Below are 26,457 nucleotides of genomic sequence, written 5' to 3'. Positions count from 1 at the left end.
GAACCTAAGCTAAATTATTTCCCCATCAACGCAATTTGTGTTCATCTATTTGATTAGATAAAAATAAAAGGTTTTAAATGAAGAGTAAAATAAGAAGAAAATAATCATAGCAAAACTTTATATTCTCTTCATACATAAGTATAACGTACTTTATTTTTTATTTAAAATTTAATTATGATTAGCTTATATTTATCGCATATTTAAATAAGTAAAGAAGAATGAAATTTTCATTAGAGTATTAATAAATGATTACATTGAAATAAAAGAGGTACAAAAAAACTCAATATTCCTTCTCTTTAAAATTTTTTTCTCCTTCATTCATCAAGGAGGGGTGCTTTTAGATTATTTTTTGATCTACAATCACCTCTCTACATCTTTTTTTTCCTTTTCTTTAAATCTAAATAAGTGGTTTTCACATATATCAAGTTTTCCCTTTTGTGTTTTTTGTGATTTCGTCGTCTAAATGCGGCGTTGTGTTGTTCATCGTCTTGTGCGGCGTTTGATTCCACGTCTTGTCGCGATGTTCATTTAGTTACTATTGAAAGATCTACATCAGTCAAATACAAATTCAACCAATGATCTGGCGTCAATGTTGCAGATCCGGAAGCATGGGTATTTCAATGACTTAGGTTTTATCATATTATTTGTAGGTATTTTGTCGTTATATGTAGGGGTGTTCAAAACCGAACCAACCCAATAGAAAAACCGCAAACCGAACCAATCCAAACCGAAACCGCAAAAAACCGCACTTGGTTCGGATGACTTTTAGACTGAACCGCGCGGTTCGGTTCGGTTTGCGGTTTGCATCTCAGCAACCGAACCAAACCAAACCAAACCGCAAAAATACTCAATGTTATTAAACTAAGTAAGTACTGTACTAGCCCAATACCAAAGTGAACCCAAGCCCAAACCCAAGTTGTTCTTTTTTGGTTCTTAAATATTATTTTGGTATTGTAGTGTTATTTTAGATAAATAACTTTTATTGGTATTGTAATGCTATTTTGGAACTTCAAGTTCTTTTTTTTTTAATAATTAAAATTGCTTGGTACTAGTTGGCAATATTAGAGTTAATGTAATTTTTTTATTTATCTCGCGATTAACCGCATCAACTGAACCAATCCAAACCGCATTGGTTTGGTTTGGTTTGGTTTGGATGACTTTTTAAAAATCAACCGAACCAAACCAAACCGCATGCTTTTTTCTCTCGCGGTTTGGATGATTATTATGCTTGAAACCAAACCAAACCGCACCGCGAACACCCCTAGTTATATGCTATTAACTCGGATGTTGTGAGTTTGTTCGTAGATTCACGCTTTACGTTTTTAGCGATGTTTGTATCTAATGTACTCTATCGAATTGATTGAATGAATATTGTTTTGTTTTTGTCAAAAAAAAATGAATAGTTTTTTTTTATGTATAGTTTTTTTTTAGAGCTTTTTTTTATGTATAGTTAAAAGTTTCAAAAATAATATAGTTTTTAAAATAAATTAATAGATATTAAAAAGGATTTTTTTCGTCCCTACCGTGAATTTTTTAAGTTTTTATGGTGTAACCCTTTGATCGAGGAAATAGGCTCTAGTAACTTAGAGTTCAATTGAAAAGCAAATAAAGTCTAACTAAAAATTACTTAATAAAAGATAAGGTATAAAAGCATGCTTGCGTTTCTTCATAAAAGGTAAATATAAATTAAGTATTTATTTATTTATATTAGCAATGTTTTTATTTTTGGTACAAAGAGAATGTGTTTTGAGTATGAAAAAAAAAATTATAAAATTATTTTTAGAAAAAAAAACTTATTTGCTTTGAAAATATTTTTTATTTTTTAAAATGTGAACGAAATAAATGCTTTTATTTTCCAAAGTATTACTAAAAAAAAAAAATTCTAAAATATCAAAATGTCTATTCTCATTAATTATTGTTTACCATTGATTTACAAAGTTTTTATAAATATACTCATATATTACAATAATTTAAAATCATGTTGAATTGTTTAAAATATATGAATGAATTTTTATAATTGCAATAATTTAAAAGCTCGTTGAGCTTAGTTTAGTTGGTAAGGACAATGCATAATATATACAAGGTCCAGGGTTCGAACCCCGGCCACCACAAAAAAAAAATATCTTGTTGTTTTTGGGATTTGGATTTATTGTATTTTAATTTTCTAGATTTTCTAAATTGCCACATGTATTTGACAATTTCTCTAATTTTCTAGATTTTATTGTATTCTAATTTTCTTAATTTTCTAGAGAAATATACATTTAAATAAATTAAGATGGATAAAATGTAAATTAAAGAATTTGAATATTGGGTGAAATTGGAATATACATTTGCGCCGTCGATGAATTGTGATGAATTTTAGTCGTTTGTTCATCCTCGATCTGGATTACGACTGGACTATCAAGACTTATGTGACTTTGTGCTTTGCTTTGGTTCGTATATGTTTGGTTTGGAAAGGAGTTGTTGAAACTTGAATTGTTTATTTGTTGGCAGACCATTCATATGCCTGTCTTTATGCTCTGAATAATAACTCTGCATTTTTTTTTTTTGCAATTCGGTGTCGGGTCCACATGTGGGTTCGCTATATTGTCTGTGGTAGTGGTTGTTTAAAGTTGTTTCTCTCTTTTACCACCATTGTATTATATTGTTTTATCACCCGTTAGAGTCTTGATTTAGTGGCTTATTGGGCCAGGTCCTTGCCCCCCGCTTGTACTTCCTTTTATTTTTAATTTAATTTAATTTTTATTTTGCTTGAAAAAAAAGGTCTCTTTTGACTCTGACTTTTTCTCCTTTTAAAATTTCCCTTAACTTTCAATACAAATAGCACATATAACAAATACATAAGAATAAATTCAAATATTTAAAAAATGTAACAAACAATATATGAGTATATATAGTTCAATTTTTTCTTTATTCTTTAAAAAGTGTAACAAACTAGATGAATATATATACATACTTAATTTTTCATTATCACATTATACCTAACCATTTTTTTTTTAAAAAAATTGTTGTTGGTGTCATTAAAAAAATAAGAATTTAGATTATAGTTTTTTGTTGTATCGTTGGTGTCATTGAAATGAATATTCATGATTAGTTTGGTTTTTTGTAATATGAAAGCAACAAACATTTATATTTATATCTTTAATCAAAATCAAAATTTCATAAAAAAAACAACACTCATGATTTTCAATCGTTAACGCAATATAAAGAGCGGAAAGACGAACACATGAGTGTCTATTTTTTCGCTAGTATATTGCTGATGTCACTGAAAAAAAATAAGTATAATTTGTTATAATATATAATTGCAAAATATACATATATACTTTTAATCAAAATTTCTTAAAAATTATTATTGATAATTTATATGCGTTATCACAATAAAAAACGGATAAACAAAAATGAACTCCAACTTATGAAAGTCTCATTGGACTTTAACACAAAAGAGTTGGCAAACAATTTTCAGCTACAATATCCAAGTTATCTAAATATTTTTAATAAAAAATAAATCAAAAAGTGAATAAAAAAAAATTCTCAATTATACCCTTTAAAGAATAGGAATTCTCAACGATAGTTGAGGGTAACATAGTAAAACAACAAAAAGAGACGCGGGACAGTTCCGTGTGACCCATTAAGTCGGTTACTCAGCCTATAAATACAACCCAACCCCTTCACAATTCTCTCCATTTGCTTTGTGCGTTTCATATCTTAGGGTTTGTTTCTCTCTCTAGCCGCCAGAGAAGAAAATTTCTTCAAATCAATCAAACCCTAACTTTCTCTCTCTAAGAATTCAGATCTCTCTCTCTTCGCCATGTCTCGTTGCTTCCCTTTTCCACCTCCAGGGTATATCAAGCATACCGATTCTTCCTTGATCGACGATTCGATTAAGGTTTGTTGAGCCAGTTTCGATTTTGCGTTTGTGCTCAACTTCCTGTGTGATCTTGATTGAATTTCTTGTGTATGTATATACATGACATGCGATTATACTTTGATTATTGCGGTTAGTGTTAATTAATTTAAACAAACCCTAAAACAAGTTTCCGATCCCATTTTTTTAACCTAATTTGTTATTTTCTTGGGAATTAGAGTAGATCTGGATTATACCAATTAGGGTTTTTGTTCTTTCGTTCATTGAAATCGTTTTTGTATAAAAATATTTTGTAACAAGATAAGAAATTAGGGTTTGATGATATGTACCTCTATTTTTAAAGAAAATTAAATTAATTATTTCTTGGTGGGTGTTTATGACCCATTTGATTTTAATTGATGTTTTGTAAACCCAGAACTTTGTACAAGTTAAATCAAGTAATTTTTATCCAATGATGCACCGATTTTATTTTTTGAGACATTTGTTTGAATCGTACGGTTAGTTTATTTATTAACAAAGTAAGACATCGATAGTGATAGTTGTTAGGAAAGTAGACAAAGTTCTTTTTAATATTTGATCGTACATGATTATAGCTCATGGAGGTGAGTTAATAATTCTTTTAATATTGGTGTTTCAATGACCTAAAACTTTTTATTAATTAAAATAAGTATACCAAATTTAGAGTTAGGTTATTGTTATGTGAGTTAGTTAGGCTTAATGTGTGATTGCTTATGATAATGTGATTACATCACTAGTTGTAATGAAAGTTGAACTTTGATTTTTGTTTTTCTGTTGCAATGTCTGTGGCATGATAGTTGTAAACAAGATGTGATTACTTGATTTTATAACTGGTATGTAAGCAAGATTCAAATGCTTGCAATGTTTGCTTCTTTGGTCTTCCGTATGCGCTATTTGAAAATGTTGTTATGGTGCTTTAAAGATCCGTTTGGATTTGGAGAAGCTCCAGAAAGAAAGAGAGGAGAAGGACAAGAAAGCCGCCGACAAAGCGGCCAAGAAGGAGAGGAAGGAGAGGAGGAGGGAGAAGAAGGAGAAGAAGGAAAAAAGGAGAAGGGAAAAAGAAGAGAAACTAAAAGATTCAACAACCTCTCATGCAAGTGTTGGCGGTATAAAGTTCAAGCTCAATAATGAAGTAAAGGAACACAAAGACAGTGCGAAGTTGCGTAAGGTTGAGGATTATGAGAATGAACAACTCGAAAGGAGTGGTATAACCGAGGAACTTGAACAACCTGTCTGTTCTCCTCAAGAGCCCTACTCTTCGGATAGTTCTCAAAGCAGTAAGAGGAAACGGGGCACCGAGTTTCCTAGCCAAGATCATGGTGAGAAAGCTTAGAAACCAGTCAATTACATTGTTCATTACTGTGTTGTTTAACCCTTGTTTAATATCTAATATGTATTCTTATGTGAAACAGGTCCTGCCATTCGAATTCGGCTTCCATTGAGGAAACATCGTGAACCTGAGGAATCCAAACAAGTATGTCAATTGGGGTCTTGTTCAAGAAGTGTTAGAGTAGCAGATTCGCTTCCTCGAGATACTAGCAGAATTGATCGTCCGCTGCTCAGTATCAAGAAAGCTGAGACACCTTCAAGAAGCGTTGGTGTTTCAGATTTGCCTGCTCGAGATACTAGCAGAATTGAACGTTTATTGCCCAGTATTAAGAAAGCTGAGACCCCAAGTCAGCACCATGGGAAATCTGCTCCCAAAGTTTGTAAACCATTGCCGAATGTGGTTCCTGTTGATGCTGTAGCAGCAGCAAATGAGACTGTTGATGATGAAAGTCGAAGGATGGATTCATTGTATAAATCCTTACTTCACATTCAGCCGATAACATATGAATTGGGTCCATTGGATCAAGATTGGTTATTTAGCTCAGTACCGAAAGAAACAATACCCATCTCGAAGAAACAGAAGACTGATGCCTTTCAGTGCTCAAAATCTTTATTGCAACCTCGGGCTCAATATATGCCTGAGGCTGACATATATGCATTACCATACACAGTTCCATTTTGATTTTTTTTGGAATTTTTGTAGACAGTAGATGTAGCTTTTAGCAGGGGACAGTGTTCTGCAATATTGAAAGAACCTGTGCATTAATTTTTTACAGAGGATTACAAACATGTACCAACATTATTGTGACAGATAATGAGATACATTTTTTGTCAACATGACTGTGGTGATTGATGTAATTTTGACTTCGATACCAGACACCAGCTGTAGTATCCGATGAATGTATATAAACTGATAACTAATAATACTTCAATTTTTTTTATGAGAAAATGCAGACGAACTTTTGAATCATTATTTCTTCACCGATGGGATATATCACCGAACATAAGGATCAATTCCTGTAATGTAACAGATAGAGTAATGAATGAAAACAACAGTCGGCAAATAAAACTGAAAATATATTACAAGGGGCTCTAATATTTCCTGTAAGATCACTTCTGTATCTTTCCATTCCCAATTTTATTGTTCTCTACGTTACTATTTGCCTAGCATTGCAATTTATCATTTTGCTCAAAGAAGTTGACGGCAATGAGCGTCTGGGTTGATCCTTTATGTGACCCTCCATGGTAGATAGATGACCAGTGTCTTTCGTCTTCACTCCCACATTCATCTACTCACTTCTTCATGACTAACTTAGTGAACTGTAATAACCTCAACTCTAATGAGTTTTGAATCTGACATGAAAACTACGCATTGTTTTTTGAATTAAGATGTTCTGATGGAGGGTTTGTAGAAACTGCCTACCTACCAGATTTCAGCTTCAAATAAAAGGGTGCCTTATCTTCGTATTTTCATGATTTGCAATATTCATATTAAAGCACCTGAAATTATTCTTCACTTGCCCCACCAAATATTACATACAGGTTAGGAGGAACAAGGCCTCTAGTTCACAATCAGTGCATCAGAGATTTCCCAAGTTCACTCCTCAGTGCATCTCTTTCCCAAGTTCACTCCCATTGTGTTTTTTTGCTTTACTCACTTGATTCTATCTGCATGTCCTCCTTTCTGGAAGTGCGGAAAAAAACAATAACTGGGAAGGAAATGTGTTCTTGTCTAGAACACATGCTTAGGGTATAACCCTTGATTTGGGAATAAGAACCATGATTTTGGAGTTTGTCTCTCTGAAGTTTGTCTTTGTCTTTAATGTCATGCCCCTTTTATAATGTCCCATTTTTACACATTGTGTTTAAAAGCGTGTCGTGTTTGAGCCATTGTCGCCTTTGCCTAGACCCAAATCTAAATAGGATGTGGACACTACCAAATATTATTCTCCATTTAACAATGATTGGATGACGTACAAAATGATGCAACATAGCGCGTCATGTGTGAAATAACTCTTCATATTTACGACTTATTGGGTACTCCGGATTGGTCGTCGCCTCACCCCTTCCGTCCAAGTTGTTTTCAGGCATAGATCAGTCATATGTCCACTTCTCCTACAATTGAGATTTCTCTAGTTCACCTGGTTGCCTCACTCCTAATCATCGAGCCTAAAATGTAAATGCATTCTAACAAGCCATGAGTTCCGAGTCTTGGGTTCCAAATTTGATTGGTGTGAAGCATAAAGAAATTTGACTTAACACATTTAGTAAATATCTCCTTTCAATCACGTTTTTTCAATTCACAACCACAAGACACAAACTAGAAAAAAGATTCAAGTTCATTTATCAGACCAACATAATATTAGTATAGAATGTAATGTAGTCCTAGTAAATACTCCGACAGTGTAAAGCAATCAACATTGGATTACCAACAAAAAAAAAAGTAGCAATTGATAATCGATTTAACAGTGGATTTTTCTACACATGCCCTTGAGTAATTTACAACAACTTAAACACAAATCACTTTTGTCACATTAGTTTTGTCCCCGTCCTTGAGCGTAAGTAGGTGTGGGCTTCACATTTATTCACCGTGACACACACGTCGTCAACGATCTTCTCCTTAGATTCAACAATTCAACTCTTCATTCTTCTGAAACCGATCTCACTAATTGAAACAGAAAATAATGATAGCGAAAGACTTCAACGACGAAGAAAAATGGCTCGCAGAAGGAATCGCTTCTATTCAACACAACGCTTTCTTCATGCATCGCGCTCTTGTACTTAATCACTTTCGTAACCTTTTTTCTCTTTAATTCGCTTATTTCACAATTCGCTTTTTCAATTAATTGCTTAAATTTAATTGAATCGCGTTTGCAGGATGATAACAATCTCAGAGATTCACTCAAATACTCAGCGCAGATGTTATCTGAACTTCGAACTTCTAGACTCTCTCCTCATAAATATTATGAACTGTGTATAATTCTTCTTCTCTTATTATTCATATTTTGCTTATGTTATATCTATGTAGTATCGACACTTATAGAAGGCGTGTCCTGTGTCCGACATGTGTACATGACACCTGTGATTTACATTCAATTACGTCATTTTATCACATTATGATGAGTGTCAGCGTGGTGTGCGCTTCATAGGATTTGTTGATCTATGTAGCACTAGCACTTCTGATTGGAGGTGTGTCTGGTGTCCGGCATGTGTCAGTGTCTTGCATGGCACCAACACTTGTGATTACGTTAAATTATATCATTTTGTCAAATTATGATGAGTGTTATTGTGTTAGTGTCTTTGTAAGTGGTTCATAGGTTTTGATCTCAGTTGCACTGACACTTCTGACAGAAGGTGTGTCCAGTGTTTGTCATGTGTCAGCGTCACTGACATGAGACTAACACTTGTGATTACATTCACTTATGTCATTTTCTCAAATTATGATTGAGTCAATGTGTCAGTGTTGTGTTTGGTGTCGATGTGTCAGTGTTGTGTTTGGTGTCGATGTGTCAGTGTCGTGTTTGGTGTATGTGTTGGTGCTTCATAGGGTTTGATTCAACTGTTCATGTGTATTTGGTGTTTTGTTTAAGATATGAGAGCTTTTGATGAGTTACGGAGGTTGGAGATGTTCTTTAAAGATGAAAGTAGACATGGTGTTTCGATTGTTGATTTGTATGAGCTTGTTCAACATGCCGGGAATATATTGCCTAGATTGTAAGTGGTTTTCGCAATCAACATTATTATTGCTACTTTCAACCATTTGTTGTAGTTGTACTTATTTGAACTTGAATAGTTATGTGATTTCGATTATAGTCATGCGGTTATTTATGAATGGCTTAGATGAAAAGTAACTCGATTTTGTGATAAGTCTCAAAACCCAATTCAAGTAGGGTCACACTTCAGAATTCAGAGACAGAAGCTAGAGCTGAAATAAAGGAAATTGATTGATTATATATTTCATTGATACGACCCTAAACCTAATGGTAGAAGAAGACCTAGAAAAACTATAAGAGAAACTATTAAAAAAGATCTAGAGATTAATGAGTTGGACGGAGGTATGATAGAAGATAGAACATTATGGCGTTGATTTATCCATGTAGCCGACCCCACTTAGTGTGATAAGATTTGGTTGTTGCTGATTCCAAATTATGAGACCATACAATGCTTATATAAGCTGATGCACACACACACATTTAGATAGCTACATCATCCACACAATAGTAGTGTTACTAAATAAGCTACATAATCTGCCTAAAAGATCCTTTGAGAGTAAACTTGTCGAGTCATTATTCTTTTGGTCTCAAGGATCCTACCTATCATCATGGTTCTGAATGAGTTTTATGCTATTGTTGTTAATTCACTGCCAGGTATCTTCTTTGCACGGTTGGATCCGTTTACCTTAGATGCAAGGATACTCCTGTAAGGGACGTTCTTAAAGACCTAGTGGAAATGTGTCGCGGTGTTCAGCATCCGATTCGTGGTCTGTTTTTGAGGAGTTATCTTTCTCAAGTCAGTAGAGACAAGTTGCCTGATATTGGCTCTGATTACGAGGATAGGTGATGCCATTTTTTCTTGGTTTAATGCATTGGTAGTTTTTGAGTTTCTTGTGCTAGTTATTCTGAAAAGTTTGTACTTCCCCTAGATCCATAAAATTTGTACTTACCGTCTTACATGTAACCATGTCTTTTGTTTCAATTTCAAATCTGGGAAAATTTATATCTTTGGTGTTATGTTTTGGTGAACAAGAATTAAATGAATAGGGATTGAGTATGGATGTTTTTGCCTGCAGGGATTATGGCAGTGTAAAGGATGCAGTTGAATTTGTTCTAGAGAATTTCTCAGAAATGAATAAGCTCTGGGTTCGATTGCAACATCAGGTTCTTTGAGTTTCTTATCTCTTATCTAATCTTGTCTTATGAGATGCATAGCACCACAGTACTTGCATGCCATAGCCACAGAGGTAAAAATAAATCATGAGAACATGATTTCTGGCCATGCAGGTGTTATGGTGCTTGTGAATTATGCTTAATCTATGGCGATTCTGAGCTCAGGACTTCAATTGGGCTTTCTGGTCTGCAGGGAGCCGGTCGGGTAAAAGAGAAGAAAGATAAAGAAAGGAACGAGCTTCGCGATCTTGTAATACAAAAATATCATACTATCTCCTTATGAAGCCATGTGCTATACCTTTGTACATATAGGTTACACATCTTCCTATTTTCAAATTATTAGGTCGGGAAAAACCTCCACGTTCTGAGTCAGATAGATGGTGTAGACCTTGAGGTGTACAAAGACACCGTCCTTCCAAGTATTCTAGAGCAGGTCTTTTAAAGTACTTTTTCTCCCCATAAAGTATTTTTTCTTCTATTATTATTCTGGATTTTATGATGGCTCTCAAGTGTCTAAATTGGTTTGAGCAGGTTGTCAACTGTAAAGATGAGCTTGCCCAATTTTATCTCATGGAGTGCATAATCCAGGTTTTTCCAGATGAATACCACTTGCAGACACTTGAGACACTCTTAGGGGCTTGCCCCCAATTGCAGGTAAGCAATTGATTGTATTGGAAATATGTGCCCTTTATGTGTTTGTGTTTTGAAAGACATTCTAGTGGCAACTGGTCATCTTTGCAGAGACATAATATAATATTATTTTAACTCTAACTAATTGTCAATTTTTAAGAAGCAAAAAAAGAAAAAAAAATTGTCAATTTTTTAACTCTGTAATTATTATATGTTGAGTCCCTTCATAATGGAAATATGTAGTAAGGGTTTTGTGTTAGGAGTTCTAGTGTGATTTAGATTATAATTGCATCCTCTAAGGTTAAAAAGCACGTAAAGCCCTTTGAATTATAAATAGTTGATCATGCGTTTGATTGGTCATGAATATAGTCAATTGGAATGGTGACTACTACTTCTACGACTCTGTTGAATCCAATTTTGACAACACCTTGAATTTTATGGCAATGTTGTACAATATATGATTACATAAAAAATACAGTATGTTTGGATAAGAAGGTTTAAGGACAATAATAATTGATGTGTGTGTGAGGAATGAAATCTTTGTTGCTTCTTGTAATCTTGTTTATGGAGGAAATTTCATTTATCACTTCTAATTATCCAAAAACTGAATTTTTTGAAGAAAATTAAATTAATGAAATTCGATTTTCTGTATTAAAATTTGAAATTATAGCATTTTCAATCCAAAACAATTGTTTTTTATTTTTTTTGTTTCTTTAATGTGCTCAACTAGTGGTTGGTTTCCCTGCATGGTCAAGAATTTTCTTGGATGCAGTCGGTGATCATCCATGTGACTTTCATTTAGAATATGCATGTAGGGATTCTTTGATAAGTGAAGAGTGAAGGCAGTGCAAATGTTCTTTTTGTCTTTCTTAAAGTTGAAAACATTTTCTCTGCGCTGACTGTTTGGATTGTATCTGCAGCCCACAGTAGACATCAAGACAGTGTTATCTCAGCTAATGGACAGGTTGTCCAATTATGCTGCCTCAAGTACTGAAGTAAGTCTTGTGCACCTTTGTCATAAGTTAAGCTCCTAATTGTTTGCTGATATCATTTATGTCTCAGGTATTACCTGAATTTTTGCAAGTGGAAGCATTTACCAAACTAAGCACTGCAATAAGCAGGGTAAGCTGCACTTTCTCAAGTTTGATACTTTTACTTAAACTTGTTCTGTGACAACAAAAGAAAAAGTTCAACCGACAAAACTACAGTACAAACTATGAAGGAACCAACATGGTGATTATGTCCAATGATTTTTCATCCCTTCATGATTAATGTTTTGCAGTAGTTCCTTAAACCGAAACTACTCATATAACGGTACCTCTAGAATTCCTGAAGCATGGGTTTCTGTACTATTATTTATTTTTCTTGTTTCAAAATATTTTTGAACTTGTATGTTTAGAAGTTGTTTGGGTTGGCAGCAAATTGTTGGAATAAGCCAATGCTATACAATGTTGCCATCCTGGTTACATTTGGTGCCATATTATAGTTATTTGATTTTGAGGAGTGTTATTTGAACAGCCTTTTGGTTGACAACTTATGGGACAACCATAATTTACAAAGAAAAAGTACGTAGTTGCACGAAAACCAAAGCAATAGAGGGATAAAGTAAAAAATAATGTGAGTATGAGAGAGAAAGTTGTCACAAAATGGATGTTCAAATATCATTTCTCTTTGATTTTATAGGACTAGACCATATTCCCCTTGAACCAACCCCCTAAATAAAGGAAAAGAAATCAGAGAAAGAAAGAAAGAACAGTGTCAGTTCTTTGTGCATGCTAATTATGCTTTTTATTCTGTGGGCTGTGGGTTTGTAATCCAAGACCATAACCTGCGTTTAACTGCAGGTGATCGAAGCACAGGTTGACATGCCTATTGTGGGTGCAATAGCTTTGCATGTCTCTCTTCTTACATTTACTCTTCGTGTTCATCCAGATCGACTTGATTATGTGGATCAAGTACTGGTATGTTACTTTTTTCAAACATCACAACCTCTTGATCTGCTATTTTCATATGACATTGTGTGGATATGATTTTCATATTAGCTGTCTTTTCTGGAATTTATGCAGGGATCATGTGTCAATAAGCTGTCTGGAAAACCAAAGCTTGATGACAATAGAGCCACAAAGCAAGTTGTTGCACTTTTAAGTGCCCCACTTGATAAATACAATGACGTTGTGACTGCACTGACACTTTCCAATTATCCTCGTGTTATGGATCATCTTGATAACGTGACAAATAAACTCATGGCTCTGGTTATTATCCAAAGCATTATGAAGAATAACACTTATATATCTACTGCCGATAAGGTGCGTTACCTTGCTGTTGATTAATTATAACAATTTTATCAGAATGTAAAAATGTTCTTTGTGCTTTTGTAGGTTGAAGTTTTATTTGAATTAATAAAAGGGCTCATAATAGATTTGGACGGAACATCTGAGGATGAGGTATGCCTGATACTATTATTGTTTTTTACCTTTTGCTTCTAAGATACAATTGCTATATGTAATCTGTACATTTTCAAATGTTTATTAAAAATTCTTTATATGACCAAACCAAATTTGCTAAATATATCCATGCTCATTTCTTAACTAAGAATAGTATTTTCTAAACCTCAACCCAATTTTAATACAATTTTTTTATTTTACCCTTAGATCGATGAAGAAGATTTCAGTGAGGAACAAAACTCTGTTGCCCGCCTCATAAACATGCTTCATAATAATGACCCAGAGGAAATGTTCAAGGTAATTACAAGTGTATCAAGAGTCTTACTGAATTCCTGTGGTGTTTCTCTATCAACTCCTCCAACTAACTTGTGCTCGCTGTACTTCAGATAATATGTACAGTAAGGAAACATATTATGATTGGAGGACCAAGGCGCCTACCTTTCACTGTTCCTTCTCTTATATTTTCTGCACTGAAGGTATCTTCTTCCTTTATTTTACTATTCATTCAATGTTTTTATTGTCTACTATATTTAGCATGCTTCTTGAGCGGAACTCTACATTGTGGTGGGTTGTGAATTATTTGAATTGAGCTGCCAGGTATTATCAGGTCCATATTGAATAATAAATCCATCAATTGATTATAGGTGGCTCCTTTAATCAAACCAGTAAGTTAAGCTTGTGGAAGCACTTTGTAAACATATACAAAATGTTGTACCTTGGAAATAACTCAACTTTAGAGTCTCAAGGTTTTATATTTGTGATTTAATGGTCAAGACTCAAATTATTTTAACCTTGTGGTGGCTTTTACTGTGACAAATATTGTGTCATCATATTCATTCAATTGTATGCATCCTTGTGTAAGTGGGTTTAATTATTACACGTGAAGAGTTCAGCTTGTTCTCTGTCTTAATTTTCCCTTTTTGAATTATGCTTCACTGCAGTTGATCAGGCAATTGCAAGGCCAAGGTGGAGACATAGCAGGAGAAGAAGAACCTGCAACACCCAGAAAAATATTTCAGCTTTTAAACGAGGTGAATTGAGAATGCACTTCGAAGAATAATGTAGTTTCGCTTCACAAGCCCAGACTTCCCTACAACTCCATAATATTATTCATTAAACTATCTTGAAACATTTTTTTTTTTTAAATTTACCGGCATACAGTGCAGTGTACCAACTACCAAGTCATATCTGATAATATGTTTTATGCACCATATATTTTCTTCATCATGGGATGGAGAAATAACAGTATTTTTAATTTTTGTTTCAGACCATCGAAGTTCTATCTTCTGTATCATCTTCTGAACTGGCCCTGAGACTGTATCTGCACTGTGCTGAGGTATGCTTGACCTTACAAACTTAAATGGTCATATTTGTTTCGCTTTTGTGTACCCCTTCACACTCTCAGGCAGCCATCAGAATACAAAGAGAAAGAGACTACATATTAAGCTGGGGCTTGAAAACTGATTTTCTGCGCCTGTCACCCAAACATATTTTTGTTGGCATGCATTTTTCCTCTCCTTAAATTCTAGCTATCAGTGGGGAAGAACCAAGCTACTTAAATACTCCACCAAGCATCCCATACTATTAGATTTGGGACTTAGACACCCCACAATACCCAAGTGGTCTAAGACGCTTTACTAAACCTTTCTGGTCAGCCTAGAGTTGACAGAAAATGAATCAGATTGGGAATGAAAAGAATGTATTACTATTATATTATGAGTAGAAACCAAGTGGTTGAACTTAAGTGATTAATGAGCGTTAACGAAGATTGAACTGATCAGGAGTGCTCGAGCTCGACCTTTGGCTGGAACAATCATTGATTAGGTTTTACTTATCTCCTAATTGTATTCCAAATTACCAGAGTCCCGTTCTCCTGGGAACTGGAGTGTTAATTTGAAGAAAAAAAATGAACAGCAAGGACACACAAACTCCTGGATTCTCAAGAGATCCAGACTCTCCCAATTCTAAACTTACTAAATTCCCCCTCCCCGTCTCAACCCACGTTCGACAAAGGCTACATGCCTGGTTTATTCCTTCCAACTAACTCAACCCAGCAAACTAAGTCTTTTAACTACCCTCTAAACTAAGTTACTAACTAATCTATTATAAAAAAAGGGCAACCCGGTACACTAAAGCTCCAACATACGCAGGGTCCGAGAAGGGGTCCTACCATTTGGTGTACTGTACGTAGCCTTACCATGTTTTTTACACAAGAGGCAATTACCAGGACTTGAACCCGTGACCTTTCAGTCACATGACAACAACTTGACCAGTTGCACCAAGGTTACCCCTCACTAACTAATTTATTATATTCTACTAAAGAAAACAAATCTATTATATTGTTGCAATAACATCTTTTGTTAAAAATAGTTGGGTTAAGGATTAATTGGGATGAAGCAAAAGTTCAAGGTGCCTATATGTAAAAGGCACAGTATTTATGGTGATTTTATGCTCTTTTCCATAATCACATTACTATTAGCTTTAATGTTTTCCGAACGTTATTATAGTTCTTTATCCTGATTACAATAAAGTCTGTCATTTTGCACAATTGTTTGTGGCTTTTCTATACCTGTTTTCTTTGTGATTATTAGGCTGCTAATGACTGTGACCTCGAGCCGGTTGCTTATGAATTTTTCACTCAGGCATTTGTATTATATGAAGAAGAAATTGCGGTACTTGCTAATACAGCATTTCTTTTTATGATTTTCTTTATGTGACTAAGGTGGCCTTTTCTAATCTATCTGTTGATAATAATTTAGGACTCTAAAGCCCAGGTAACTGCAATACATTTAATTATCGGGACTCTCCAGAGAATGAGCATCTTTGGCGTTGAGAACAGGGATACATTAACACACAAGGCCACAGGGGTATGTAACTTTTTACTTGTTTTCCTCTCTCTCCTCTTTTTCCTTAAAAGAGCCTGTATGGATTAGGGATAACAATGGTGATTAAAGGGGACAAGAGTGAATGGAGTAATTCCTCTTTTTTGGGGGATCAAGCATTAGGGCCTTATTCCAATTCTCCCTCAACCCCAGCTTCTTAAAATAATAAAGAAGGACTATATTGAAATATTACACTTCTAGTAAACCCAATACATTCCTTCCTTAATCATTCATGCATGTGGATTAAAATTCATCAAAAATTAAAGTTGTGATGAATTTTCTCAGGGGGATGGCCATTAGACAAATGGTTTGTGGCAATTGTTATTCAGCCTTTTAATGTATTCATTCACAATTATTCAGCTTTTTAATGTATTCATGCACAACCCAAGATGACGTTCTATCTTTCTGCAGTATTCTGCAAAACTTTTGAAGAAGCCTGATCAGTGTCGAGCTGTTTATGCATGCTCACATCTCTTTTGGGTTGATGATCAAGATGGTATTAAGGATGGAGAAAGGTATGCTGGTAAATACTATAGTAGGTTTAATTGGGATGACTTGATTGATTTCATGCATGATGCCTTATGTATTTTCTGATGTAATTATGTCCCATCCTCAATATAGCATCAAGGTTAACCATTTATGCATATGCATGATTTATCAAATGTAATTATGTCACTGCATCATTGACATACAGACTTATAAATTCCCACCTTTCTTGTCTTCTGGTTTTTCTCTTGGAGATGGGTTGTTGACAGTTTTATTACAGGGTGTTGCTTTGCCTCAAGCGTGCTTTGAGGATCGCAAATGCTGCTCAGCAAATGGCCAATGTAGCCAGGGGTAGCAGTGGTCCAGTTACGCTTTTTGTTGAAATACTGAATAAGTTAGTCACCTTAAGCTATAAAACTGTTTGGTTTGTTTACTGTTTTCATGGCCTTTTTACTAACGGATAAGTATGTTCCAGGTACATTTACTATTTTGAGAAAGGAAATCCACAGATCACTAGTGCTGCTATCCAGGGGCTTATAGAATTAATCAAGACTGAGATGCAGAGTGACTCTGCATCAGCCCTTCCAGCTTCAGATCCTTTCTTTGCTAGCACACTGAGGTACATACAATTTCAAAAACAGAAGGGCGGTATACTGGGTGAAAAATACGATTCTATCAAGGTCTAAATCACTTATTTACTGGACTGGCTTATTTGAGATCCTCAAATGTACAGTTGTGCAGAAAATGTTCATGTATTTAATCAGTGTTCATCTTCAACCCAACAAAAAAAAGGTTAATCAATGTTCATCACTTATGCATTATTATAATTGCAGTGTTATCAAGGTCATTTCTAAAGCACTGTTTGCATAATGCATATGCGGTGTGATGTTTCATATTAAAGCCATGTAAATTGAATGTTTCCCGACTGTGCATTAAGTAAGATGTTTGCGGTGACAACAGGGCAACTTTACAGCATAACTGACATTTACCGTTTAATCGAATATTTTCAGTTCACTCATCAAAGTTTGGTTTGGTTGATAATATTGCACAATTCATTTAGTTTAAAGAACTAATTGATTTTACAAAGTCTTGTGAGAAAACTGCTTGAAAACTACTAATGGTAGTTTATGACAATGCTTTATTATCAGAAGTCGAAGCTCGTTAATAAAGCTTGATCTATGTAGCCGGTCCTACTTTGTATGATAATGTTTGGTTGTTGTTGTTCTTGTCATTTTTATAAATTACAATTACTCTCATTTTTATTTAGAAGATAGGAAAATAATAATACATTTAACTTATTGATCAGCAAAAGATATTTGTCCTTTTATATATATATTTATCCAGTTTTTTTTTTTTTCATGCATCGGTGAGAAACATTGGTTTCATATTTTTTACTCCCATTCCTAATTACAAGCACCCTTCCAAAAATGTCTTTTCTCCGAATATAAGCCTCTATACAAATTAAATACACACATAAACAAAGAAAAGCTTAGTATGGTCACACAAAATAAACATTAACCACACTATCATTTTTTTAAAAGATGCTGAAATTGGTCAAAGTGTTTATAATAAGAGATGGAGGGAGTATATAAGGGTAAAATAAAATACAGTAAAAGGTTAGTAAATGAAAAAAAGTGTAAAAATGAAGTTAAAGGAAGAAGATGAGAATAATATTTTTTAATTAAAAAATATAAACAGTAAAGAAATGGAATCGCCGAATGTTGTTTGCTCTCTATAAAAAAAACTTTGATTTTTTGGTGGTGGCTAGGGTTTGAATCCCGGACCTTGCATAATATGAATATATTATGCAAGGTCTTTACCTAAGTTCACGTGGACAAAAAAAACTTTGATAAATTCAGAAGTCCTAGCTTAACTGATAAAATACCGAAATTGTTAGGCCTGATGCCATGACCGGGGTTCGAACCCCTGTACCTCCACTTATGTGTGTGAGTTTATAATGACTTTGCCATTTCGTCTATCTACCAAAAAAAACTTTGATAACATAATTGATTAATGCAGGACTTATTTACATTTTATATGTCTTGATTGAAAATATGACAAGATTATTTCATTATAAAAAAATATTCTGAGGTATATCTTTTAAAAAAAATTGATTTTTTTTAAAAAAAAAAATCTTAAGTCAATACACTTCTAAATATCAAAAGATATTTTATCACTACTGTTCTCTTTTTTATAAAAAAAGAAAAATCATAATATATTTGATCTTTTTTTTTTTAAAGAAAAAAAATATTTTATCTAAAAAGCTTGTTAAAAAGAATTATAATATAACACACCTAAATAACAAAAGATAAACATATACTTGATTCACCAAACCCTATTTCTTTCGCTGAACTCTCAATCACTCAACCCTATTTCTCCTACTCATCTCCCCAACTCTCTTCATCAGAAGACGAAGTAAGCAAGCAATCAAACATGGCGTCCGATTCAACCGCACGAAACGGAAAGCGTCACAAGCTCTCTTCCACATGCAACTGCAGATGAAGATGACATATTCTACAACAAGCTCCCTGAACAACTAATAACTCACATTCTCTCTTTTCTTCCGACGGAAGATGCTGTTCGTGCTTTTCTTTTATCCAAAAAATGGAAAACCCGTTGGTCTTCCCTCACTAAACTCTCCATACACGAGCATCACGATGGTTCAAATTCAAGAAAACATAACTTTATTGGGTTTGTTAATAGAGCACTCAGTCTTACTCTTTAACCATGGATAGCTTTTCTCTTTTCCTCTCCAGTGTGTATGATCCATTCCTTCTAGATATATGGTTCTCTAACATCTTCAACCGCAGAGTTAAAAATCTTCGAATCCATTCGCAGTTTCAACTCTCATTCTCCGTTCTTGCTTCTGATTCTCTATTTAAAAATTTCATATTATTAGAAGAATTGGAATTGCTCGTTAATTCTATTTCCCATATTAAAGTTCCCATATCAATTGAAGAATTGGAATTGCTCACTAATTCAGTTTACCTTGCTAATGCACCAAGTCCCACCAAATCTATTCGTTTTCAAAACCTAAAACTTCTCAAGTTGTGTGGAATCTTCTTTAACACTCACTCGCCCAAATCCCCTAACTATATTAAACTTAAGCTTAGTTCCCACTTCTAACAAAATTTGAGACCAAAAACTGCGCTTGGTTTGTTGATGCAACTTGGGTCTCTATAGATGCTCCTCTACTTGAAAGTATTTCCATTGAACATGACGTTGATGTGCCCTATAACATTATCAATTCTTCTATCTTTTTCTCTAGTTGTGTTGGAATTAATTGAATTGACTAGTTTTAGGGATTTGCTGTAATTTGGAATTCAAATTATAGTTGACTCATATACTTGTATATCTTTCCATTTATTTCTTGCAGTTATGTTTTCATTTTTTATCTCCTATAATCATGGAGGAAACCTTGTATATATATTCCCTACTTTCATATCAATGAAATACACCAGTATACCATTTTCTTTTACATGGTATCAGAGCCGACTCCAATTACCTCTCATTTCTAGGAATTGGAGATTAGCTTCTGAGTAAGAAAATGGCGAATGGCTCAGATAAATCAGATTCTGCTCAAAAATCAAATTCTGCTCCACATACACATGATCTGTATTCATCCCTCACACCTGAACGTCTTGATGGCACAAACTATACCGAATGGGCCCTTAATGCAGAAAACAAGATCAGAGGTCGTAAACATTGGGGTTACATCTCTGGAAAGAAGGTCGCACCTGCAACAAAAACCTCTGATGAATATGAAACTTGGGAAGATGAGAATTGTTTGGTCAAGTCTTGGCTTCTGGATGCAATGAAAAAAGATGTTAGGTCGCTTTTCATCCGGTTACCTACAGCCAAGAAGATCTGGGAATCGGTCAAGGAGACTTACTCTGTCAGTCAAGATGCATCAAAGGCATATCAGCTTTATTGTGAGGTAATATCTATTAAACAAGATGGTGGATCCGTTGTTACTTACTCAGCAGAATGGAGTAGCTGAAAGAAAAAATAGACACCTTTTGGAGATTACTAGGTCACTCTTGATTGGGAGTAATGTTCCTTCTTATCTATGGGGTGAAGCTTTAAGCTCTGCAGTTTATCTTATTAATAAAGTCCCCTCAAGTGTGCTAAATTTTAGAAGACCTATTGATGTTCTTTCTAATCATTGCACACTTAACTCTATCAATAATTTACCACCCCATATTTTTGGCTGTGTCGTATATTTACGTTTACATCCTCACCAAAGAACAAAATTAGAATCTAGAGCAATGAAATGTGTTTTTGTGGGATACAGCACCACTCAAAAGGGATATAAAGTTTATCATCCATCTTCAAAAAAATATTTTGTTTCAATGGATGTTACCTTTCATGAACATGAATTGTTTTTTCTTTCTAAAACACTCCATTCTTCACCTCAGAGGGGAAGTGATGTAGAGGTGTAGAATCATGAAATACACATCCATGAAATCATGTTATTTGATACTATGCCAATAGAAAATCAAAATGAAATTCAAGATATTGAAGATGAGAATCAAGATATTGGAAATGAGAATATGACCGAAGATGATAGTATAATTTCCTCTTCAACGTCAAGCCTACTGCTGATCCAATCCTCAGAAAATTTTGCAGAGGTACCATCTGAAACTATTGCTTCTATTCATTATATTGCTGATACAGAAAATTATGTTTCCGCTAATATAGAAAATAATGACTCTTCTTCTAGTCCATTAAATTTTGACCATGTTGTTAGCACTTACACTCTTCCGCCTCGTACTAACAGAGGACAACCTCCAATAAGGTATGAACCTGACCCTAATTGTAAGGTAAAGTACCCTATAAATAACTATGTGTCATTCCAAAAGTTGTCCAAGTCATATGCTAATTATGCATCTCAATTATCCATTGCATCTACACCTAGTAACATGCAGGAAGCTCTAGCAGATTCGAGATGGACACAGGCAATGACAGCAGAAATGGAAGCATTGGACAAAAATGCTACTTGGGAACTTGTCTCCTTACCGGTCGGAAAGAGCACTGTAGGTTGTAGATGGGTGTTTACTATCAAACATAAGGCCGATGGAAGTGTTGAGAGGTTTAAAGCGAGGTTAGTTGCAAAAGGTTACACTCAATCCTATGGAGTTGATTATGAAGAAACTTTTGCACCAGTTGCAAAACTCAACACAGTGAGGGTATTACTATCATTAGCAGCAAATCAAGATTGGCCGCTTATTCAATTTGATGTAAAAAATGCCTTTTTACATGGAGATTTAATAGAAGAAGTGTATATGGATCCTCCCCCTGGCATACCAAGGTACTCAAATATTTCTATGGTGTGCAAGCTTAAAAAGGCCCTATATGGATTAAAACAGTCACCAAGAGCTTGGTTTGGAAGGTTTACTAAGTCTATGAAGTTTTTTGGTTACACGCAAAGTAATTCTGATCACACCTTGTTTCTTAAACATAATCATGGTAAGATCACCGCATTGATAATATATGTTGATGATATGATTGTGACTGGAAATGATCCTAATGAATTTCGAGCTTGCAGCGATATTTAGCTTCTAATTTTGACATGAAACAACCTGGAGATCTAAAGTATTTTTTGGGGATCGAAGTTGCAAGGTCCAAGCATGGTATCTTTCTTTCTCAAAGAAAGTATGTGTTAGATTCGTTAACTGAGACAGGAATGCTTGGATGCAAACCAATTGAAACTCCCATAGAACAAAATCACAAAAACTTTTGTTGTGCTGATGCGCCTAGTATGGATCGTCAAAGATATCAAAGAATAGTTGGGAAGTTAATTTATTTGTCTCATACTAGGCCAGACATAGCGTATGCAGTTAATGTTGTGAGCCAATTTATGCATGACCCAAGAAAACCGCATATGGATGCGGTTGAACGAATACTGAGGTACTTAAAATCTGCTCCAGGAAAAGGTTTGTTATTCTCAAACCATGGTCACCTCAAAGTCGATGGTTATACCGACGCTGATTGGGCCGGATCTGCGGATGACAGAAAGTCTACTGCAGGCTACTTCACTTTTGTGGGAGGAAATTTAGTAACTTGGAGGAGTAAAAAACAACAAGTAGTTGCTAGATCAAGTGCCGAAGCAGAATTCAGGGGGATGGCAGTAGGAATATGTGAACTGCTATGGATTAAAAACCTTTTAATGGATCTTGGATGTGAACAAGAGGATTCAATGAAGCTTTACTGTGACAATAAATCTGCCATAGAGATTGCTCATAACCCTCTCCAACATGATCGCACAAAACACGTGGAAATTGATAGGCATTTCATCAAAGAAAAGATTGAAGCTGGTATTATTGCATTTCCGTTTGTAAAATCAGAACAACAACTTGCTGATATGCTTACTAAGGCAGTAACCTCCAGGACTCTTGCTGGTTCTCTTGACAAGTTGGGTATGTGTGATATTCATGCACCAACTTGAGAGGGGATGTTGGAATTAATTGAATTGACTAGTTTTAGGGATTTGCTGTAATTTGGAATTCAAATTATAGTTGACTCATATCCTTGTATATCTTTCCATTTATTTCTTGTAGTTATGTTTTCATTTTTATCTCCTATAATCATGGAGGAAACCTTGTATATATTCCCTACTTTCATATCAATGAAATACACCAGGATACCATTTTCTTTTACAGTTTGCATCTAAACGAATTCAGTTACCGTGGTTATGATATACCACAGACCATTTTAACACGGTCCCCATGCCACACTTCTGCAAAAATCATTTTACATGAGGGCCAAGGTTATATGCTAGATGAAGAGGTTTTTTCTCTTCTCGGAAATTTCAGTCATGCGAAGTCTATCAAATTCGAGGTATCAAAGGTATGCATATAAGTTAGCCTTTTTAACAATGTGCATCTTTCTTGAATACTTTATAACTTGTGAAAATTGGTTGGTTTATAGTGTAGAACCACTCATAAATGTATTTTGTATAAAATACCTGTTCTAAATTTTTGGCATGTATATTAATAAGTTTTTTCTCAATTGATATCTAAGTTTAACCCTTCTATTGCAATATAAATCAGTTTCGTTGTGCCATTCATTCCAGGTTCTGAGGCAACCACAGAAGCTATGTGTATTTCCAATGTTGACCGATTTGGAGGTTGGTTTAGTTAGTGTTAATATTCTGTTAGCCTTGCTTCAAAAGACGCCGGTTCTCAAGACACTAGTTCTTAAGGTTGGTAATTACTAGTATTTACTAAATACATTTGGCTGCAATATATTCTCTTGTAACTTCTTGCTGTTTTTTTTTTATCTAATTTATTTTCTCTTTTAAGAGCCTTATTTGGACTTTCTTTGATGATTAATTGTCAGGGAATACGTACATTTGTGGAAGAGCTTCTGAGTTCTGCTGTTGTGCCCGATTGTTTGGCTTCTCTCCATGTTGTGAAATTTGAAGAAATTAATAGAGACGATCATGAGTTATTTTTAGCTACATTTTTTATGGAAAATGGTATGATCTTGGAGAGTATGTGTTTCTCTGCTGCTAGGCAAATCCTGGACAAATATGAGATGATGCAAGAATTTAAGGAGAAACTGTACTTACTTAATTTCAATTCTGTTGTTGAATTTTCATATGAATAGTTTAAAGAAGCAAGTGGTAATATAGTATGGTAGAATTTATAGCAAGTTAAACTCTATTGTCTTCTAAAGCGACTTGGGGAGAAAATATTGATTGGTTTTTATATGATCATGAGAATATTGATCTGTATGATGCTTGGAAGTGAAAACCTGTTAGAAGTTAGAACAGGAATTTTCTAAAGGTGTTACTGTAAGTTGTGTATAACTATATGGTTGAAAATTCCAGGAAGTTAGAACAGGAATTTTCTTCATTAGGAGCCATGATAATTGTTTGGCATAATTAAGTTCATGGTATGAATTCTGTTAGGCATAAACACAAACTAAAAAATATATGTTCTTGTTTGTGTTGAAAAGTTGTTGAGAGATAAAGGAAATCACAATTATAACTCACTCTTCAAATTTTGCCTTGAGAATAAATGCCCTTATCAAAATAAACCTTTCCACACTCATAATGTGTCTTATAATTCCTTTTATTGAAAGATAGCTAGTAAAAATATTCGTAGGTATACACAATTCTGAGTACAGCTTATTCATGCAAATTCTATTGTCCACTTGTTTTTTCATCGATAAACCCAAACCAAGGCTGGATCTTATTTACTTATAATAATTCAGAAAACAGTAGAAAATCCTTGGACAATTCGAACACCACTGAGAACGATCTTCCTTTTGGGTTTCTCCAAGGTTCTTACTTACTCCTCTCTTTATGCGTTTCTCGTTTCACATCTTATTTTTGTTAGCTTCATTCATTCATTCCTTTTTACATACATGTAGAAAGAGATATTATGACGACGACATCGTTTGATCCATGTAGCTGACCTCACTAGATTTCTTTTGGTTTTTATTTTCAAATTTCAACACTTATTGGTGCACCTCACCTCATATTAAAGGTGCGGCAAGAGAATCCCCTTTTGTGGCCTAAAATGCAGTCGGACCATGTGTACTATTATTGGGTGGGAGTGAGTAATTGTTTATATTCTTCAAATCATACTTATTTTCTTTTTATATTTTGCAGCGTGTGCATTTCATAATTTTCTCTTAATTCCCAAATTCAATGATGTTCAAGACATTTTCCCGTTCATTTGCAACGCGTGCGTCACAATCCCACCACTGTGAAAATCACAACTTCCTTTCACCGACCTCCTTTGTTGGTAGCTGGCAAGCTCCAAAAGATCCTAAGGAAATGCTTGCTCAGCTTCGGAGAGACTACGCAAAGCAAGTGAAAGAGGTTCGGAAGGAATACATTAGAGAAATGGAGGCTATGGCGTTGGAGAAGCAACGGAAGGACGATGCTCAGAGGGAATCAATTAGAGTCGCTAATGAAGAGCGTAAGAAACTTAAGGCTCAGGCTGCACAACTTAGAGCTCAGGAACGTAACATTGCTAGACAACAGTTTCAACAATTCCTTGTAAGTGTCTCCTTTTCAATTTCTTATTTTCGAAATTAATTGATTCATATTCGAGATTTGATAACTTGGTCCAAACTTTAAATGTAAACCTCAAAGTCTACTCTTGATGCAAGATAATGTTTTGTTTTGTTAATATTCATGTCCTCTAACTAACCCCTGAATACATTTATCATGTATTACTCTCTGAAAGGTGAAAACATTTTAAATCTTCAATATGGACCTACTTTTATTGTAGTTAAGGTTGATTTACTTTGATAATCTACAAGATTGTAGAGTGGATGAACTTTAAAGACTAGTTATTAAGCACATGTGTGCTGTATTTATACCTTACAGTTAACTACATTCTTCTAAGAAATATGTTATTAGTTAAAAACTTATAAGGCAAGCTAATCTATCTTTTCTCGTTGTTCTACAAATATCTGTTATTGATATATTTCTTTTATTATAGACTTTGCTTATTGTTATTGATATTTTCTTTTGTTCCTGAATCAGTTAAAAGAGAGAGTAGAGAAACTTGAAATTTGGAGAATGCAAGCCAAAAAGCACGAAGAGAAGAAGGCTGAAAAGAAAGAGTTATTGCATAAACGAAGTTCACTGTGGGTTGATGAAGCCGAACTCGAGAAGGAAATAACGAATGTTGTAATTGCTACAACATATCTTTGAGCTTAGTTGTTGTTCTACACAAGTTGCATGATAAAGCATGAACGTAAGTCTTTAGCTGGTTGGTTTTTTCGAATTGCGAAAGAAGGAAGTAAGCATGAATTACAAACCATGCTGCATTATTTTAAATGACTTGGTAGCACAATCAAGTGGTAGATTTGATGTAGATTCCCTTCTGATGGTAAACATTGCAAAATAATGCTTTGATTAGTTTTTCCCCCTTAATGTTTTTTTAATTCAAATG

The 26,457-nt window shown here is 34.4% G+C and overlaps 4 protein-coding genes across 4 annotated transcripts; all 4 read left to right on the top strand.

Moving 5' to 3' along the window:
* Positions 1–3,672: 3,672 nt before the first annotated feature.
* LOC11422495 (axoneme-associated protein mst101(2)) lies at positions 3,673–6,153 on the top strand. The gene is made up of 3 exons (XM_003589472.4): positions 3,673–3,886; positions 4,806–5,202; positions 5,296–6,153. Exons 1-3 carry the CDS (start codon positions 3,809–3,811, stop codon positions 5,892–5,894), a joined length of 1,074 nt encoding a protein of 357 aa, XP_003589520.1. The 5' UTR covers positions 3,673–3,808; the 3' UTR covers positions 5,895–6,153.
* Positions 6,154–7,711: 1,558 nt separating this feature from the next.
* Positions 7,712–17,626, top strand: LOC11413082 (vacuolar protein sorting-associated protein 35B). Its single transcript, XM_003589471.4, has 22 exons — positions 7,712–7,989; positions 8,090–8,186; positions 8,803–8,926; positions 9,580–9,768; positions 10,002–10,089; positions 10,292–10,348; positions 10,442–10,531; positions 10,630–10,752; positions 11,649–11,723; positions 11,791–11,850; positions 12,573–12,689; positions 12,795–13,034; positions 13,107–13,172; positions 13,380–13,469; positions 13,559–13,648; positions 14,114–14,203; positions 14,440–14,508; positions 15,764–15,844; positions 15,932–16,039; positions 16,466–16,569; positions 16,821–16,934; positions 17,016–17,626. Exons 1-22 carry the CDS (start codon positions 7,897–7,899, stop codon positions 17,224–17,226), a joined length of 2,376 nt encoding a protein of 791 aa, XP_003589519.1. The 5' UTR covers positions 7,712–7,896; the 3' UTR covers positions 17,227–17,626.
* A 5,626-nt stretch (positions 17,627–23,252) lies between these two features.
* Positions 23,253–24,809, top strand: LOC120580150 (uncharacterized). Its single transcript, XM_039833393.1, has 3 exons — positions 23,253–23,389; positions 23,616–23,744; positions 23,882–24,809. The coding sequence occupies exons 1-3, from the start codon at positions 23,315–23,317 to the stop codon at positions 24,149–24,151; spliced, it is 474 nt and encodes a 157-aa protein (XP_039689327.1). The 5' UTR covers positions 23,253–23,314; the 3' UTR covers positions 24,152–24,809.
* Positions 24,810–25,061: 252 nt separating this feature from the next.
* Positions 25,062–26,428, top strand: LOC120580149 (golgin subfamily A member 6-like protein 6). Its single transcript, XM_039833387.1, has 2 exons — positions 25,062–25,553; positions 26,046–26,428. The coding sequence occupies exons 1-2, from the start codon at positions 25,200–25,202 to the stop codon at positions 26,214–26,216; spliced, it is 525 nt and encodes a 174-aa protein (XP_039689321.1). The 5' UTR covers positions 25,062–25,199; the 3' UTR covers positions 26,217–26,428.
* Positions 26,429–26,457: the final 29 nt, after the last annotated feature.

The sequence above is a fragment of the Medicago truncatula genome, chromosome 1 (genome assembly GCF_003473485.1).
Source record: "Medicago truncatula cultivar Jemalong A17 chromosome 1, MtrunA17r5.0-ANR, whole genome shotgun sequence".
In the NCBI taxonomy this organism is placed as follows: Eukaryota; Viridiplantae; Streptophyta; class Magnoliopsida; order Fabales; family Fabaceae; genus Medicago; species Medicago truncatula.
This window is presented reverse-complemented; position numbering and strand designations above follow the sequence as displayed.